This window comes from Leptosomus discolor, chromosome 19, assembly GCF_034619465.1.
Source record: "Leptosomus discolor isolate bLepDis1 chromosome 19, bLepDis1.hap2, whole genome shotgun sequence".
Classification (NCBI taxonomy): domain Eukaryota; kingdom Metazoa; phylum Chordata; class Aves; order Leptosomiformes; family Leptosomidae; genus Leptosomus; species Leptosomus discolor.
In genome coordinates, this window is record NC_141409.1 from 7913118 (window position 1) to 7932789 (window position 19672).

Here is a 19672-nt window from a genome sequence, read left to right on the forward strand (position 1 = left end):
GAAATTCTGTCAGCAGTGCTTGACTTCTGCTTTGCAGTCCTAATCTTAGAAGGAAATCCACTGAAAATTAAGAATACGTATAGTGGAAACTAAAGAGTTGCAAGATCCAATGTACAATGTAGCTGTGTCTGCTTCACTAAAACTCTATTATAACACTGGTTTGCTTAGAAGCTGAGTGACACTAAAGGTGAGGAGGACTTCCCTGATATCAGGGATGTCCTGGAAGTAAGGTGTGGAAACTTAAATTCTGCGTGTCATGAGGTCTTGTGTGTAGCCCTGTTTTGCCAGTAACTCCACTAGTAATGGAATGGCTAACAGAAAGGAGGAGGAAAGAGGAGGCTGGATAAAGTATTCAGCAAATGATGAGTCGAGCTGACAAACTTGCCAGTGAAACAGAGCAGCGATGTTGTTTCACTTTATCCCTAGCTGAATATGCTAGCCAGCAGTTGAAGGCAGGGATTTCAAGTACTGCTCAGCCAGGTGTCTGACAACAAGAAGTCAATCTTCACTTGTTTAGGCTGGATGGTTTTGGATAGAGGAATTGTCCAAATTGGAGGATGTCTGCTTTTGCAGCAGTTGCTGTGTTAATACCTTGAACCTCTTAAATATCACAGGGGTCCTGGGGTTTGTGGAAAGTGTTCATGCTCTCAGCTCTGTCAGCCTTTATCTAGGAAGGTACATGCTGGTTTATGATGCCTCTGTCAGCCAGATACGTTTAGTCTTGTTTCTGGCTGGTTTTACTATTTAGGTGTGGTGTGCTCAGAATGTCTCTGTTCTTCTAACGTGAGTGATTATCTTTCTCCTCCAGGTGTGCCTGGTAAAACATAGGATTAGTACTTGGTGGTGCTTATGGTTGGCTGAAGTCTGGGTAGGTTTGGCAGGCTGGTTATGTAAGTCTGAAACTGCTGTTTGTGTATCAGCATTAATGGTGAGGCTGCGCTGCACGGGCTGAGGCAGGGATGGTCGTCTGGCAAAAGGAGTCACCGTGGGATGCAAACTTGGACCCAGGTGAATCTGCAGGTGCCGAAGAGGTATGTAGTGCCTAAATGTGGAATGTGCAAAGATTTTGGGAGCGTATTTATTTAGGCTGGATTGATACTGCTATATGAAAATGAGGCTTTATCATGCAGATCATTCCCTGTACAATCTCAGATGTTGCTGCTATAAACTGTCCTGGGGTGGTTCTGTATTGGATATGAATTGTAGTGCTGCTTTGGTGTAGCTGAAACCCTCAAAGGTAAAGTGATTTCTTGGGGTGAGGGACTGCTCAGGGACTGTGTGGTAGCTAGGAAAGCACTGTGGAACGCAAAAGCTGAAACACCTCTGAGACAGACACTCGTGTAAGTTTTGTTTTTTTTTTTTTTTCCCCTCAGTGTGCGATACCTAAAGCCTGCCTGTTTAATTATACCCTTGGAAAACTTCTTTCCTTGTGCTTCTGATAAGCTGACAGGAGTTCAGGTGGAGATGTTCTGACCTATCAGCTTATGCAAGTTTAGTGAAATCGGCTTGCCTTGAAACTTGAATAAAGCAGTGTTTCAAAATCTCAGTATCGATGCCTCCCATGTGGCAGAGTTAACTATACTGTAAGCAAACCGCCTGTTTCTGAGCTCCAGCTGGAAAGTTCTGCAACTTGAAGTACGTATGAAGGAGCTTGGATCCTTCCTCACCAAGACTGCTCTGACACAGTACTTCCATTCCAGTTATGACTGTTCCTGTCTATAAACTCCTTCACTCAGTTCATGCATTCTGTGCTCAGCGTTCTGTGAGGCTACATGACAGAAGTGACTTAGCAAATGAAGCTTCTTCTCCGTAAACTCCTTCCTGCTGACAAAGCACACTGGAGTTTAGCTTCTGAAAAGAGCAGAAGCTTGAAATCTCTTCAGTCTGTCTGCTGGTCCTGTGGAGCTTGGTCTGGTCTTGGTCACAAGGAAGGTAACTTTATTTTTCACCAGTTGTCTTCACGCAAGGATTGTTCCTAGTCTTATGCCAGAATAATATCCTTCAGGACTTTATCCTTCTGTTCTGCTGTCTGTGTACTTGTGGGGAGAGTCCCTCTTCCAGCTACTTGCTTGGTTTCTGTATAGTGCTTGGAATCACAGTCCATGCGGGAAGAATTCTACCTTGTAGGGGAGCGTCAAGTGACAGAGACGGCCCCTGAGAATCTGACTTCTCAGTCTGCTGTTGTCATCGCCCCAGCAGTGAAACTGCTTGCCCTAATCCAGAAGGGAGAGTGTTGCAACAAGAATTGCATTCTGGAATTATTACAAAATGGAGTCCACAAAATAAAGGTGGCACTTGCATCTTGATGCAGAACTGTCTTTCAGGAACTAGAAATGGATTACACGCATAGGAAATCTGAGTGAGGAGGGATGCAACTTTCCAACCTACTTTCTTAAGGTTTTGGTGTGGGCAGTTTTCCCTTCTACTGCAGATGCTGGGAATAAGATTAGATTCCAGCTTCTGTGAAGGTGGCCCCTAGTTCTGTTGCTCTTCTGAGACTTAAACAGGGTCTCCGCTGCTTCCAGGAGGAGTGAGAACTTGCCATGAATGTCCTTTTCCTCCAGTGACCCCATCATTGTTACTGGAAGGCAGGAGATTTCCTGCTCCACCCTACCGGGTTTTAATTGCTGACATTGTGCTGTAATAGACTATTATGGGACACTCGGATGGTTTCTTTATCTGTCTTGTAGGTGTGCAATGCAAAGGGAGATTTCCTACCTGTGTAGCTGGTAAGTAGAACTGGGGAGCCTGCTGTGCTAATTTCTTGTTGGTTTTTCCTAGCTGTCTTGAGATACAAATCAAAGTGAGCACAAGGTTAACTTCTTGTGAGAAGTTGGGCATTTCCTGGATTGGGCAAAACTAGCAACCCAGCACTACAACTCAAGTCTGAAAATACCTTAGCCATGCAACCCTAATTCCTGAAAAGAGATCTTCCCTGGTTCATAAGCTTTTCATAGAGGTAACTATCAAGGGCCTGACGACAATTCCTGCAAAAGTTTCCATACCAGGAGTGATGCACTGGGGGGAGGAGGAAGGATCTTTGGGGAGAAGTGCTATCCAGGCAAGAGAAGGAAGGAGATCAAAATACATATTTTTTTTTCTCAGTGAGGAGTAGGAGGAGGAAGGAGTGGTTTAAATAGGGGGCAGTTGTTTTACAAACAATGAATGTTTTCACTGCATGTTCCTGAAAAAAGAGGAATAGGATCTTACACAGCATTTATGGAGAGTGATGAATGGTATAGCAGCATTTGTGTTACCTCTTATGTTGTTTAGAAGGAGTCACTACAAGAGCTTTCCATCACCTCTAGCAAGAGCGTTTAAGGAAGATGTGTACTTGCTGGGAGACTGCCATTAGACTCCCATGGAGCCTTAGGGTGGTGTGTAGTGAGACCTCTGGCTCTTCAAAGACCCTCCCTGGGTTATGAGTCTTGTAGAACTGAAGCTGCACCCACCTGCAAGCATAGCTGGATTTCAGAAGCTAAGCCATGTCAAAGTTGGCTGTTCCAGCAGATGACTGCAGTATCTTTTGATGTTCCCCTTTTGCGGAGCTTTCCAAGCTTTCTCTTATTTGGACTGTAGCAGTGCAGGACTCTGCTCCCTCTGTCTGATTGCGGTGGGAGGGATGTGGAGGGTGGCAGAGAGGCCATGTGTGTTCTTGTCTTGTTTGTTTTTCCTTGTGGCTCGACAGTGTGTCAGTGGTCCAGCCATGGCTCTCAAACCCTTCAGTAGGTGAACTTCCTGGTTTCTCTGTGAATTGTCTTGCTTTCCTAGACTGGTGTCGTAGGGGTCCTAACAAAACAAACACAGAAAAAAAAAATCAGGTATATATCGTGTTTTGGTGCTTCTGAAGAGGGAGGGAATGGATGGGTAAGGGGCTTGGGATAGTATAAGGCTTCTGTCACTAGTGATTAAAGGCCTCTGTCAGAGCGATAGTCTCCTGCAGAAAATACATTTATGAAGTGGGTTTTGACTTTGTGTTTGCTTGTCTATGTAGACAAAGTGAGGAGACTTACATCACCAGGAACTGTGATTCAGGGAGCTGTTTAGCTGCTTCATTTGAGGTGTTTTGGAGTGCAGGGGCTGTAAAGAAAACTCACGCTGTTTTATCCTGGAATTAGTATTTCTGTAGTATGCACAGACAGCTCTTCTTGAATATATCTTGCAAATGGACTGACTCTTTTCTCCCTGAGGTGGATGTATTCAGAGAAGGAAGCTGAGGCATGGCTGAAATGCCTTGCCTAGGGCCTGACAGCAAGCTAGCAACGGTACTGGGAGGGGACTCTGAACACTTTGTCACTCCTTATTCTAGCTGCTCGGGTGCTGTTCAGGAGATGTTCAGTTTTGCCTGTTCTTCCCTCTCCCTGTGAATGTGTAATCCTCTTGCCCTAATCTGCTCAAGGCAGTCCATTCTGCAGCGCCATGCCGGCCATTTTCCTAGTGCTCTGCAGCCGAACAGGACAGTAGTTTCTTCCGATGGTGCTGTATATGGCTGTCTTCATCCCTGCAACCCTGTGCCAGGGTTGCGTGAGTTCACTTGCTGACGAATTGATAGATTCGCTGTTCTGCCTTGTTGTACTGAACTTCTAGAACAGGTACTGTCATTTTGTTTCTCAAAATTCCTCACTCCAAAAAAAAAAAAAAAAAAAATTTGCATGTAGAGTTATCCCAGTCCTTTTTGTGATGGACTAACGTAGTGTTGGAACTGGATGGGCGGAAGGGCAAACACTTCTTCAGGGATGGCCGTCCTTTCAGTCTACCACCACTAGTTGCTTGCAGCCTTCCCAAGTAGCACTAAGCCAAAGCTGGCATTTTACCATTTATTGTTGTAAGCAGCAAACCAGGGAACAGAATTCTGTATTTAGTGTCTCTAGGGAACGTGGTGCTTTTTGAGTTCATATTAGGAAGGACTTCCTTTGCAGTTCTGTGCTGGAAGTTGATTTTAAGTACAAACTGGAATTCGACCTGAGCGGGTGGTGTGGACACACCACTTGTGAAAGTTTTCTGCCAGCCAGTGGTGTAGAGAAATTGCTATTGACCCTGCAGTCCGCCAGGACTTGTTGGGACTGTCTGTACAAATGGTATCTTGTGAGTTGGGGAAACACCATTTAATTTTTGCTCTTCCTCCTTTACAATTGAATTCATGTGAGTTTCAAAATGACTGAAAGATTAGCGCTTGTCCTGCTCCTGAACTTTCCTAGTAAGTATGCAATGTTTCTGCTTTTTCACTGTCATTTGAACTAGTAACAATGACTTCATGTTCTCTGCTTGTGTTGCCTGTCAGATAGCGGAATTTTGTGAGCTCAGTTACCCGTGGATCAGTCAGGTTTCCGGGCTTTCTATGGCTTTTTGAAGAATGTGCTCGAAGTTTCATCCGGAAGGCTGAAGGACAGAACAAGCACTGCCATAAGGCCTCTGCTTCCCAGAACCTTTTGATTTCCTTTGTGACACTTAAATCCCAGCTGAGATGAACTCTGGGTGGGAGTGGTTGGTCAGGAAAGTGAATTCTTCTAAGTATGTCTTCCCTTTCCTCTACTTCTGAAGTAGATAAGGCAAAGAGCAGCTGTTACAGGATTTCAGTACTGAATCTATGAGAGGGCAAGTAACTAATCTTACCTTAGAGAATTAGTGCAAAGGGGGAAAGCCAAAACTATTTGCATGAAAGGAAGAGTCAACTTTGTTTTCTTTTCCAGCTTGCTTTATCAATGTGATGTTGAGTTGCATCAAGAAGCAGTTCTAGGAAATATAACTGTGTTGTACATAAATCCTCTTGGTTGCTTCTGCAGTTTGAGAACCACACAGATACAGGAGTATTATTTTCTAGCTCTGTGAAAACAGTAACAAACTCATGACAACTATGCTGGCAACTCATGACAACTATCACTTCTGTCAGTGCTGGCAAACTCCTTCATCCCTGAAGTAAAATCCCTGGATAAAACAGTAAACTTCCAAGTACTGGTCTGGCCAGGGTAGTTTCAGTCTGTCCTATGAGCTCTCTTTAAGTGTGAATGTCTTGCTCCACAGACTGCTGATGCGAAGGACCAGTTCTGATGGTTTGTGACAATTCATCTGTCAGGGAAGACAGCAACAAACTGCCTCCACAGCCTCAGCTGTAGCACATTACTCACAGGAAGCCTCATTCATTTGTCTGAGTGACTTGAAATTGGGTCTCAGCTAATTCCAGTCTTGCTGTGTCAGCACTTAACATGACTTTCCTGATGCCCTCTTGAAAAGCAGAGCAAAACAGTTCAAGCTAGTAATGCCTGCTTCTGGTTTCCTTTCAGGTGAATCATGATTCCAGTCACTGAATTGCGCTACTTTGCTGACACTCAGCCAGCGTACCGCATCCTGAAGCCATGGTGGGACGTCTTCACCGACTACATTTCCATAGTGATGCTGATGATTGCAGTGTTTGGAGGGACGCTTCAGGTCACCCAGGACAAAATGATTTGTTTGCCCTGTAAATGGGTTACCAAAGACTCTTGCAATGACTCAGTCAGAGGTTGGACAGCCGCAACCCCAGAGCGTACCTACTATAACTCTAGTCTTGTTCCCTCTACTGATACAGGGCCTACGGGGATCCGATATGATTTGGACCGGCACCAGTATAACTATGTGGATGCGGTGTGTTATGAGAACCGTCTTCACTGGTTTGCCAAGTATTTTCCTTATCTGGTGCTGCTACATACTCTCATCTTCCTGGCTTGTAGCAACTTCTGGTTCAAATTCCCAAGGACCAGCTCCAAGCTGGAGCATTTTGTGTCTATTTTGCTTAAGTGTTTTGACTCTCCATGGACAACGAGGGCATTATCTGAGACAGTGGTGGAAGAGAGTGATACCAAGCCAGCATTTGGGAAAATGAATGGCTCCATGGACAAGAAATCCTCCACAGTCAGTGAGGATGTGGAAGCCACTGTTCCCATGCTGCAGAGAACAAAGTCTCGAATTGAGCAAGGGATTGTGGACCGGTCTGAGACTGGTGTCTTGGACAAAAAAGAGGGTGAACAGGCCAAAGCACTCTTTGAGAAAGTGAAAAAGTTCCGCACACATGTGGAAGAGGGAGATATTGTTTATCGCCTGTACATGAGACAGACCATCATCAAAGTGATCAAGTTCATTCTGATCATTTGCTATACTGTTTACTATGTCAACAACATAACGTTTGACGTTGACTGTAAAGTGGACATTGAGAGCTTGACTGGCTACAGGATGTACCGCTGTGCTCATCCTTTGGCCACTCTCTTCAAAATCTTGGCGTCTTTCTACATCAGTTTGGTGATATTCTATGGCTTGATCTGCATGTACACACTCTGGTGGATGTTGAGGCGATCACTCAAGAAATACTCCTTCGAGTCCATCCGGGAGGAGAGCAGTTACAGTGACATTCCTGATGTGAAAAATGACTTTGCTTTTATGCTTCATCTGATCGATCAGTATGACCCCCTCTACTCCAAGCGCTTTGCTGTCTTTCTGTCGGAGGTGAGTGAGAACAAACTGCGGCAGCTGAACCTCAACAATGAGTGGACTTTGGAGAAGCTGCGCCAGAGGATCACCAAGAATTCCCAGGATAAGCTGGAGTTGCATCTTTTCATGTTGAGTGGCATTCCTGACACGGTGTTTGACCTCATTGAGCTGGAGGTTTTGAAGCTGGAACTTATCCCTGATGTCACTATTCCCCCAAGCATTGCTCAGCTCACCAGCCTTAAGGAACTGTGGCTCTACCACACAGCTGCCAAAATTGAGGCTCCAGCCCTTGCCTTCTTGAGGGAGAATTTGAAATCTCTCCATATCAAGTTCACAGACATCAAGGAGATTCCTCTTTGGATTTATAGCCTCAAGACACTAGAGGAGCTTCATCTGACAGGGAATTTGAGTGCTGAAAACAACCGGTACATTGTGATAGATGGATTGAGGGAGCTGAAGAGGTTGAAGGTGTTGAGGTTGAAGAGTAACCTCACCAAGCTGCCACAGGTGGTGACAGATGTTGGGGTGCATCTTCAGAAGCTTTCCATCAACAATGAGGGCACCAAGCTCATTGTTCTCAACAGCCTTAAGAAAATGGTGAACTTGACAGAACTCGAGCTGATCCGTTGTGACTTGGAACGTATTCCTCACTCTATCTTTAGCCTCCACAATCTGCAGGAGATAGACCTGAAGGACAATAACCTAAAGACTATCGAGGAAATTATCAGCTTCCAGCACTTACATCGTCTCACTTGCCTTAAATTGTGGTACAACCACATTGCCTACATCCCCATGCAAATAGGCAACCTAACCAATTTAGAACGCCTTTACCTGAATCGTAACAAGATAGAAAAGATCCCTACCCAGCTCTTCTATTGCCGAAAACTTCGGTACTTGGATCTCAGCCACAACAACTTGACTTCGATACCGCCAGACGTTGGACTTCTTCAAAACCTGCAGAATCTAGCTGTAACGGCCAACAGGGTAAGTGAGCCAGCAGCTGAGCACTCCTGTGTGAGTAAAAGTAACTCTGGCACTTCTGTTATCTGTGTGATTAAACATGCTACAATGGTGTGTGAGATACCTCTGGCACTGCTGTTCTGCTTAAATTCTTAAGCTTTTGTTTCTGAGGAGTTTATCTAAGGCAAAACGTTGTAAATAACCCCAGGGGCAAGCCTTTCTTCAAACAGCCCTTGTTCTGTAGGGTGACCTCTCTTAACAGTGAAACTGCTTCTATGTGCCAATTGGAGGCTGTTTGGAAATCCTGCCTGTCAGTTGTTTCTCTGCAGTTGGAAGCTTGTAGCTTCTGGATTGACATCAGTTTTGGCCTTAAAATGGAGATCTGAGAAACTGTAGTCTTAATCTAGAGCTGTGCACTGAAGCCTGTGTCCTTCAGACCTGTGCATGCACTATGGCAGCAGCTCTCTAGGGCATGTATGGGTGTGGCTTACAGCTTTGCCTGTAGTACTTTGTGTTTCCAGGGAATACTCCCTAGTTTGGTCTTGTAAGCATTCGCTTTTTGTGAGAAGTTGGATATGGACAGACTTACAAAAAATGGTTCTTAAGCTCTTGCTCTTAAAATGCAGTCTTGTTCCACAGAGGTGACTTTGGAGAGAGCAAACCAATCTTCTGCAGTCTTCATCAGAGCAGAGTAAACTAAACCAGGTTTATCAATTGGCAGTCAGATGTGAAAGTGTGAACTGTGGCAATTCCTTGACTTTCAAAGGGAAAGAAATATGATGGAACCTTGTTATGCTTCAGCATGATGGCTGTGAGTTTTCTCGTGTAATCCTAGGTGGGTTAAGTGGAGGGCAGGTCAAGAGGGGAGGACTAAGTGTGCTGTGCTGCCTGATTACCACAAGTTGTTTCTTGGCTTGTGTTGGCGGCTGTTTATTTGCTTAAAGTAAACTGTACCCATGTGTTTTCCTGAATCTGTGTTCCTGTGTTTGGGATTAAAGAGACTTCATTTACCTTGTATCACAAAGATGAGTCTGTGACTGCACAGGCTGATGTGCTGAGCTGAATGGCTTGTTGAAGCTTTCATTTGTTCTGTCTGCAGATTCCTGGGAGGTTCTCTTTCTCTTACAGTTTATTACCACCTGAAGTTGCAAAAGGCTGCAAATTGCAGACAGATCTAATTAGTGGCTTCTGGGTTCTTCTGGTGACCTGCAGTAGAATTGTCCTGGGGCAGCCCTGGCTTTCACTGTCACATATAGAGATCCTTACTGCTGTTGGCAAGGTGTGCTCATGACTGAACATGGTCAAATTGCCTGTGAGAGGCAGAGAGAGCAGCTCTAGTATGGCTTGGCTTTTCACAGGGGAAGAACTCTCAATCAAGTGTTTAACTGCTAATGCAGTTCAGTATTACACAGGGTTCCTAAAACTCCAGCCAGCATTTTGAAGTTAGTGTCTGACAGTTCAAGTCTGTGTTGTGGCACTGAAGATGAGAGCAGACAAGCAGGAGCCATTCAGCTATCCCAGTTTAATAGGTGCTCACTCGGTTTTCCCAGCACTAGCAGACTGGATGGCTGTGCATCTGTTTGTATGGGTGGCTTAAGCTCTGGTAAACTTCATGGTATGCGCATATCGTTTCCAATTATGAAGTGGAAAGCCAAAATATTTTCTCAGGGCAGGTGGGGCTGATATGGGCAGTTTCTGAGGATGGCATTAATCAAAGATGAGGGAGCCCTAAAGATTCTTAAGGTCCTGTTCAGAACCCGGATAATTCTGTACTGTTTGTGTTCTGGCAGCCTTCCTAGCACAGCTTCTGGAGGGTTAATCTGCAGTGTATCCTCTGCAGTCTTGGGGTGGAGTGTCTCTTGGATGAAAAGGAGTTAGAGGCAGCTCCATTTTCTGCAGCACAGTGTGGCACCACCCATTTCTTTCTTGGAAAAAGAACACATCGAAACACGTTAATGCAACAGGAAGGCTGGAGCAGCCTTTGCTCCAGTGTGTTCTGAAGCAAAAGGTGGTGAGGACCCAGTGAAACAGCTGAGCTGTCTGTATCTTCTGCAGGTGCCTGGGCAAGGCCACAGTTGCCCAGGGGCTCTGACAGGCTGGTTGGTTACAGTAGACAGTGACAGCCAGCAACGCATTTCTGTAAGGCTGGTGTTTCCCGAGGCCAGGAATTATCTCAAATGTCCTCTCCTAGCTCAGTGGTCTTAGCAAATAGACTTCTGGAGTTGGCTGGTACTGGTGTACCATTCTGGGAAGCAGGCTGTGTTACAGCACTTTGCTTCCTTCCTAAACCGATACTTGTCCCTTAAATAACACTTATGATTTTTCAAGAGCCTGTGACTGTTTGATTGCATGTTGCTGTTTGCAAAGCACTTGACAGTACCAGTAACAATGACTGAATTGGACTGTCTTTAATTGATCTGGTCTCATCTCTGCTTTTCCCTGGACATGATCTTGTTCAGAACTGATTACCGTCTAATTTAGCCATGAATGGTATCGTGCATAATTTAAGTTTTAAAAAGGGCATGGTTGCATTTAAAGGCAAGTGGTAGCCTCAGAGATGAGACTCTGAATCAAGGGGAGAATATTGAATTGCTACATTTAGTTCATAGCCTAGTGTTTGTTAAACCTTAGCCATATTGTTTTCCTAGAAACTTTTTGGGAGGACTGGACTATTAAAAGGCTTTAATAGAAATAAGCCTTATTAAGGTAGTGACTCATGGGTACATGAAAGTGGTAGTGGGAAAGCTAAGAGCTGGTGGCTTCATTTTTATTTTGTTGCATTTTACCACTGTCAAACCCCTGTGCTTTGGAGCCTAGAAAGTCTTTGCAACATTTCAAAGCCCTACAGAAGTGATGGAAGAATGGGGCCTGGAGATCGTACCCACATAACCTCTGCTCTTATTACAGCAACACTAGGAGTCCTGATTAAATCCAGTCTTCATGGTGTTCAGTGTAACACCAATTGTATAATGGCTACTTAAAGCAAAGGAGCTACGATGCAATGATGGTATAAAGGGTTTGGGATGGAAGGATGCTAATACTGATGGGAGCATGTGACAGTATAGGCCAGCTGTGAGCAGGTCCTCTAATCCTGTCCTTGATGTCTTCTGTTTTTAGCCACCATCCCTGGTGACCTTTTGTAACTAATGCAACAGTGTCTGAAAGAGGAATCCATGCAGTCACAGTGCAGTGACTTTTACTTTGGGAACACTCCTTATGGCAGGAGGCAGGAGATCACTCAAGGGAGAAGTGGATCATCAAAATCAAGTGCTCTGTAAAGCTTGAAGTATTCTGTGGGCTTGTTGATCTCTTAGGAGCATATGTCCTGTTTGCTGGTGACTTTGCCTAGGACTTATTTTTATTTTTTTTCAGATTGAGAGTCTCCCCCCAGAGCTGTTCCAGTGCAGGAAGCTGAGAACCCTGAACCTGGGCAACAATGTGCTGCAGTCACTCCCTTCACGGGTTGGAGAGCTGACAAATCTGTCGCAGATAGAGCTACGAGGGAACCGCTTGGAGTGCCTGCCTGTGGAGCTGGGAGAATGTCCTCTGCTGAAACGCAGTGGGCTTGTGGTAGAGGAGGACCTGTTCAACACACTGCCCTTGGAAGTCAAAGAGCGGCTGTGGAGGGCAGACAAAGAGCAAGCTTGATCCCCTGAGGAAAGGGAAAAGCCTCTGACCGACTAGAAGGAAACAAAAGGCCATTCCAGTCCCCTTTTCCCCAGATCCTCCCCTGTCTCCCCTCTGATCACTCCCAGACTAGCCAAGGAGTCCCTGAACAAACATGACTCTGAATGAGGTGGCTTCTTGCCTCAGATGCAGGGTGGGGGAAGCTTGGGATCAAGATGAGGATCAAGACAGATTAGTTGGCCTCTGAGCAAGGGCCAGTGGGAGTGAGAGGTGTTGCTGTTCTGTACAGGAAGGGGGGTGAGGTGGGTGGTGCTGGTGTGAAGAAATGACCTTTGAATGGAGGAGAAAATGAAATGTGAAGGTTGCTGCATTGCTCCAAACAGGGCTTATACATAGCAGGGACTGAGAGGGTCCTGCAAGCAAAAATCAAGAGATTAGGAACTCTCTTGAACCTCCATCTCTGACACCTGGTACTGTTCCCTTCTGACTCAGAGATTCAGTCAGCGAGGCCCCACAGTGGGGTGGGATAGGATACAGACAGCTGATTTTATCTAGATGCTGGCATTACAATTTGGGGGATAAGTTTCTCAGACATCAGCTCAAATGCAGGATCTCTTTTTTTTGTTTGTTTGTTTGTTTTACTAGTTCTCTTTCCCCTTTGCGCTCCACACCTTCTCTGCCCTGGAAAAGGAACCAAATCCCCCAAACTCTTATCTGCTCATTTAGGATTGCACTATTTTAACAGTTTCAAGTCACTTGTGCTGATGAGTAGATCACATAGCATCCTTCTCCAGCTGCTGCGCTGGAGGCACTAACTGGCATAATTCCAGGGCTTTAGCCTGTTCTGAAATGGATGGTTATAGTGCAAGTGGGAGAAGATCTGGATAAAAAGCAGTCAGACTGTCTAATCTACTCTTCCGAAAGCACTGAGTTGCTTCAGGATCTGGCTTGTAAAGTTTTTAAGCTACTTTTAAATTCCTGGTATTCTGTCACATATCAAATATGAGTCCTAGAATGTTTTGGGTTGGAGGGCACCTTTAAAGGCCGTCTAGTCCAACCCCCTGTAGTGGGCAGGGACATATTCAGCTGGATCAGGTTGCTCAGAGCCCCGTCCAACCTGACCTTGAATGTTTCCAGGGATGGAGCATCCTCTGGGCAGCCTGTTCCAGTGTTTCACCACCCTCATTGTAAAAAAAAAAATGTCTTCCTTATATCTAGTCTGAATCTGCCCTCTTTTAGTTTGAAACCATTACCCCTTGTCCTATTGCAACAGGACATAAAACTGGCCAGTGTGTTGGGGTCTCTCCTGGAGGTTGGTGGTGTTAGTTACAGAGGAACACTTTCCTCTGCATCTCTTGCCCCACCCCTCTTACGTTGTTAGGTGCTTTGCCAGTGTTTTTCATGAACACAGTCTACAGAGCTGCTCGATTGTTCTTTTCTGCTGTCCTCCTTCCTTTAACAGCTGTCAGTTCCTGTGACACCTCTTGACCTGAGAAAGAGACTAATGCTGATTGAACTCAGTGCTGGAAAAGAAACCTGCCCTCCTATTTCCTCCCTTTTCATTCCCTCAGTGTTAAGGAGCAGTATGAGAATCCTTTGAGGCCTGAGCTCCTCTAGATCCCTGGGACAGAGCAGTCTTTATTGAAACAAGTCTGACCTGTTTGGTATTGTTTGACAAAAAAACCCCAACCTTCTGCACTGGCAGGGGTAGATAGTAGCTATTACCAGTTGATAATCATGTCCTTAAGGTGGGGTGGTTAAGGTGTGCCTACAATACACCCTAAGTCTGCTCTTTTCCATCAGAAGGAAGAGGAGGCTCGGGGACCTGCGGGTCCTGGTGTTGTAATACTCTGCATCAGACCAACAGGTTGGCTCCGGGGTGGAGTGCTGCAAGCTGAGGCGTAAGAAGTTCGGAGGCCTCCCATGTGTACAAAAGGGGGAAGCTGCAGCCGTCTCCAAAGTGGTTCCTGCCAAGCTGCCAGCGAGTGCCCTGGCTTGGCAAATCGTGGTGATCCCTTGGATGCTGGGGCAATAAGGCACGCTGTGGCTTTCTTCATCAGATGTAAGATATGAAATATATACACTAAACACGCTGAAACCATGAACAATGTTAACTGGGCTCTGGATTTGTTGATGTTCAGATGCTTAAATAAAGCTACATTAAAATCCAGGAGATCTGTTTATAAAACTGCTTTTAAGAAAGATGTAAATTCTGCCTCCCTTAGTCCATTCATTGTGAAAAGTTTGAACAGTCTAGGGAATAATAGGATTAAATCTCTATCTGGAAGGCAAGGTACTGTAAAAGCTCTTGTTTCTAACAGGGTTAGTGTCTTGAAATTGTGTTAGTTGGGGCTGCTGCTGAAAGGTTGGGGAAGTATCGGTGCTGATGCTTCTTGGATTGTACTTGCTGTATTTGCACAAGCATTTTGGATTGACAGAGGGGGCAGAAATTGCTAGGTGGGCTTAATGCTTCTTGAGTAAAGCAGGAATGGCTTCAGGCTTATCTACAGTCATGCTGTTTTCCAGTCAGTTCCTAGTGGTGGGTGTGGGGGCTGTTTGGATTGTGAAGGAAACTTTTTTTTCCTCGCTGTGTGCCAAAAGATGGTGCTGGAGAGTGATGGCTGCTGAATGGAGGCTTGAGCTGCGGCTTGTATTCAAGACCACTGCGTAACGGGTTTACAGAGCGTGTATTTTAGACTAGCCAGAACTGACAGGGCAAAGTACCTCACAGGATTTTCACCGAGCTTACAGGAGCAGTGAGATTTCTTCTGTATGTCCAGAGTGCTTTGACTCTTGATTCCAGTTGTGGACTTAGTTAAAGGTCAAACTAAACTTTACATGGCTGCATTAGAAGCTTCTATAAGCAGCTCCTGAAAATACGCTGCAGCGCTTCTAGAAGCTTGCAAGGCTCCTGAACTGCCCCGTGTCTCAGTGCTGAGTCCATAGGACAAGTATTGTCATAGGCTATTCTGCTAGAAGTGAGAGAGTCTCTCTAACTTCTGACCAAACGACAGAGCTGTGCTCCTGCTGCTTGCTGAGTAGAGACTGCCCTACGCCTGAGGGCTACAAAGCAGTTGTAAGACAGGCCAGTATTGATCGTGCATGAAAACACTAGCTTTTTGCTGCTCTTTTAATATTCCAAGCTCAGTTTTTTTCGGTCATGGCTGCTAGGGCTTGAGAGAACTTCCTGCGTGGCAGAATTGGGATGAGCAGCCTGATAACTTCTTGTACCAGAAAGACAGGTGGCACAAAAATACGTTGCCGGTCTGGAAGACAGCAATAGGTTTTATTTACTCCTGATATGTGCTTCTTGGTCTTCCCTCAAATAGATGCTGATTCCAGAGTATCAGTCTTGTATGATGAGATGGAAGAAGCTTTAAAGCTTCAAGGATAGGGTCTAAACCGTGAGGTCCTGAAAGTGTTTACTGCTCAGGACTCTTGTAAAACTCAACCCACAGCATAGTGAGTCATCCACTTCCCATACTTGTCTGGATTGCTCAGGCTTTGAGGGATGAGCTTACATCAACAATCCTTCCTCATTTACAGGCATTCAGTCAGTGTATGTTCTACTTTTTTTCCATTTAAGTTTCCATTGAACTGAAGTTTAGGGGTGTTTATTTCTGACGCTGATCTGTGTGTTGAGAAAAGAAAGTTCAACTGAAGCAGACAATCAACAGTCTGGTCAGTGTCTTGTTCTCCTGACAGGCTTTTCAAAGCTCTCTAGAAGTAGCAGACCAGATTATTAGCTGCTAAACCGTACAACAACTTGAATTCAAGCCAACTTTTTGCTTAATAGCACTTCTGAGCTGAATGAGTTCTTGGAGCCCCTGTAGATCACGAGCATGCTCATCCCATGTTAGGACCGGAGGTTAATAAAATGGGATTCTACCTTTCCTGCTAAATACCCCAAAAAGTAATAAGTTGCAACTAATTATTTTGAACCAGCTGGAAGGCAGGGAATACCAAACCCATTAAATGTGTTAAATCTTGCTGTATCTCTGAAACTATGCACTGGAATGTCAGCTGAAGTTGTTCTTTAAGATTTTCTGATCTTTATTATTTGGTCCCCAGTTAATTCAGCAGCTGGAATTAATTTACTCTGCCAGTCTGAATGGTTGAATAGCTGTAACAGGTATCTTTCATGATGTGGTGTTCTTTGGTATTAATTGTCACTTCCTGATGATATCCTACCTCATTTTTTATTTTTTCATATTACCATTTATACACACCATTTAGCTCACTTAATTTTAATTAAAGTTCTTGGTGTTCATTACCGTAAATAGTATTAAGTGGCTTTCTGTTGCTGAACCACACTGGGGTCCTCTGTTTTGTTTTTTTCTTCTCCTCTCTAACAAATGATTCTAGGAATTTTGAGAACAATAACACATCCTTTACAGAGGAAAAAAGTTTTAAATATTATTGATTCAACAGCTGTGTCACCGTTTCCTTTCCTTTCCTTTTTTCTGCTTTGGAGAGGGACTCGCATGGTTTGAGTTCTTTTTTTTTTAATTTTTTTTAGTCCTCCTTCAGGGGAGGAGTAACTTTTTTTTCCCCTCACTAGTAGCTGTGCCTTCTCTAGAGATACATACGTGTAACTTCTCCACAGAGGCACTTGCTCCTTCAAGTGTGTTTCTAATAGTCTCTGCCTGAAGCCAGCTGTTCCCTCTGGTTCTTTTTCTTTCAACCATGGAGAGATTTCTTAACTTTGTGTGACTTCTCCCTGACAAACAATATTGTCATACTGTAAACAGCAGAGTCATCTACTCTGAAGTGTTCCCTAAGGTAAGGCTGTGTGAATGTGGACGGGTAAAGCTGTTGCTTGAAGGTCGCTTTTCTTTTTTTCCTCATTGCATTTTAAAAGGAAATTTTTTCCCCGCACTGTTTGGCCGCGCAGTGGATCCTGTAGTTTTACTCAGCACGTGCCAAAACAGTGAGTTTTCTGTCCCACTTGCGTTCTAACAGTGCATGAACCAGAACTGGACAAGGGTATTGCTTGACTCAGACCTTTCTCCCTCCAGCTGCAGTGGTAGGATCATGTTGAACTACTTCAGCGGTATGAAATCCTCCAGAAATCTCATCTCCGACATCCCTTTTCAGAAGTAGCTGTACTGGAATTGCTGGACCCTGATAGCAAAGGTGAACTTTGGGTGAATTCACACAAAGAAAGGCTTAATTTAGGATTTCTGGAATTACCCTTCCCTTCCTCTCTCTCTCGGTCTCCTTTAAAGGAATTTTATTGAACAATGGGGGAAATTTTTCTAGAGGAGACTTAATGAGAAGGGGGCTGATGAGCCTGAGTCATCTCTTACAGCTGACAAATGTGTCCATTTAAGTAAGATACTACTCATGGCTTAAACATTGTTCACTCCCATTTTGTAAATGCATAAGCAGGGTTGTGGTTTGGCATCCGAGACCTGCGACTTGATGTAACATTTCAGAATCATGACATTCACTTTGTATGTGGGGTTGTTCGGGCAGCTGATCAACAGCACCTCCACCTTAAGCACTGAAGGCTGCTATTGTTTTCTCTGAAAGACTTGTAAGACCGAACACTTCAACAGAATAAAAGTTTTAATTTTGAATTTGCATTTTCCTTTTATGTCTTTTCTTTCACCTTTTCTGTATGCAAAGGCACTTAGCCTTTCATGATCTCGCTTTTCAGAAGACAGATGTTAATTACTATTGTGTAGGATTATTGGGGCTTTTTTGCTCATCACATGTGTCCCTGTGGATTATGGCATTCCTTTATGAATAAGCAGAAAGTAGGTGTACAGTGAAAGAGGTCCTGTTCAGCGACAAGCCTGGGCTGCGTTATGTATTTCACCATCAATTTAACAAATGGCTGAAACAATTTACGTGGCCAAACACATGACAGTGGGGAGCATTGTCTGCATAGACCTACAGAAACTCAGCTGGGTTTCAAAATGTGTGTTGTGCTCCCTTCTCCTAGGGAGAGGGACTGAAGTCAATGGAGAAAACTGCCTGTTGCCATAGAAGTAGTGTCTTCGGCCAACTGCTGGTAACAAATTTAAGTGTGTTTCCTCGCTGTCTGCCTACCCCACACACTAATGTTTCAACTGAAAATGCTGGGAGATAGCGTCTTTGCTAATTGAGCGTGTTCATGAGGTGTTCCAGAGAATCAGCCTGGGACTTTCAAAGACAGTTTGAGTTTGTGCAGCTCACTTGTTGCGTAGAAAGGTCGTTCTCTTGTGTTTTGCCTTCTCTTGCTTCCTTTGTCCCAGCCTGCTCGACCACAGGGACATTGGTCCTGCTTCAGTGACAAAATGTGAGCAGGCGGGGAAACAGGTGAAAGGTGGTAGTGTTGGATGCTGCTTATGGACATTGAGGAGTTTTAATGAAATGCTCAGCAGGACTGAACCAAGAAAGGAGAGGACAAAATGCTCCTTGTCATCTAAGGCTCGCTCAGACTGCAGTTCCTTTTGGCAAGGATTTACCAGCTCTTTGAGTAGCTGAGCAAAAGGAAAGCGCGAAAGGTAGCATCAAAGAAAACTGGTGCTTGCTGGATTCCTGCAGGACTTCAAATCAGTGATGGGGAAAGAGCCCAAGAGTAAAGAACTGATTTGTCTTTGCTGGAAAAAGGCTTTTAATCCTGCTAATTCCAAATTTGCTACGTAGCTCACTGGAAAGTGTAAAGATGTAAGAGGCAGCTGGAACTATATTGGTTTTATTCTGGTAAAACCCTCTAGCCCTGCTGCACCATCAGCTTTTTACCTTGCTGACTTTTGAAGAAAATAACCATCTTGTTTTTACTTGTTGATGACAACGAGAATTCTCTTGGTGGAAAAATTACTGCATTTCTGAGGCTTCTGATAACATGAAAGAAAGGACTGCTCAACCAGGGAAGAGCATTCAAGTAGCTGTGCCACTTCAAATACTGCTGTACCATTTCATGCACTTGCGCTTATTGTCCTTCCTGTGCTCCTTGTTTCTCACTGAATATTTTGACACTTGTTGCCAATCATACCGAAGACTTCAGGAGAGGTGATGAGAGAGATCTAGCTGAAATTTTTCCTTCCCTAATAACCCTGGAAGCTCCAACAGCAGCAGTTTTCGTGAGAGCGCTGAGCTGCTTAAACTGGCTCGGGAGAACTGGCAAGCTGGCTGGCTCCATTATCCAATTGGGATAATCGTGCCAGTCAAAAAGACATTTGAAACGCTTGTGCTTTGTTTGCTGCAGGGTTGTCCGTGTGCCAGATGCCACTCGCTCCTGTACCATTCGCACAGACATGGGATGGGCTCTGGCAGCCTCCAACGGAGCTCGCCAGAAGTGCAGTTTTCTGGCGGAGCTGGCAGGAGAAAATGTTGTTTAAAGTCTGCAAAAGAGCTCTCTGAGAGGGAGGAAGGGAAGGAAAAGGGGGTCATTTCCCAGTTTTGTCCAAGTACTTTCTACCTTCCTTATTTAAACTTACTGGAAGAGAAGGTATTTGCAAAGATGACATCCTCTTTGACTTTTTTTGGGCATTACATGGCGGAGGTGGTTTTCCTCTTGCTGAAAAGCTCTTTCTGAGCATGTCTGGAGTGGCAAAGAACTGGAGGGCTCCGAAGGACAGGCACTGATGAATGCTCCTGGAGCAGAGATGAGGTTGTCTCTCCTAGTTTATAC

General features: G+C 44.7%; 1 protein-coding gene across 1 annotated transcript; it reads left to right on the forward strand.

The window, feature by feature from the left end:
- The first annotated feature begins 6288 nt into the window (after window positions 1-6288).
- Window positions 6289-12677, forward strand: LRRC8A (leucine rich repeat containing 8 VRAC subunit A). The gene is made up of 2 exons (XM_009948699.2): window positions 6289-8445; window positions 11794-12677. Exons 1-2 carry the CDS (start codon window positions 6289-6291, stop codon window positions 12067-12069), a joined length of 2433 nt encoding a protein of 810 aa, XP_009947001.2. The 3' UTR covers window positions 12070-12677.
- Window positions 12678-19672: the final 6995 nt, after the last annotated feature.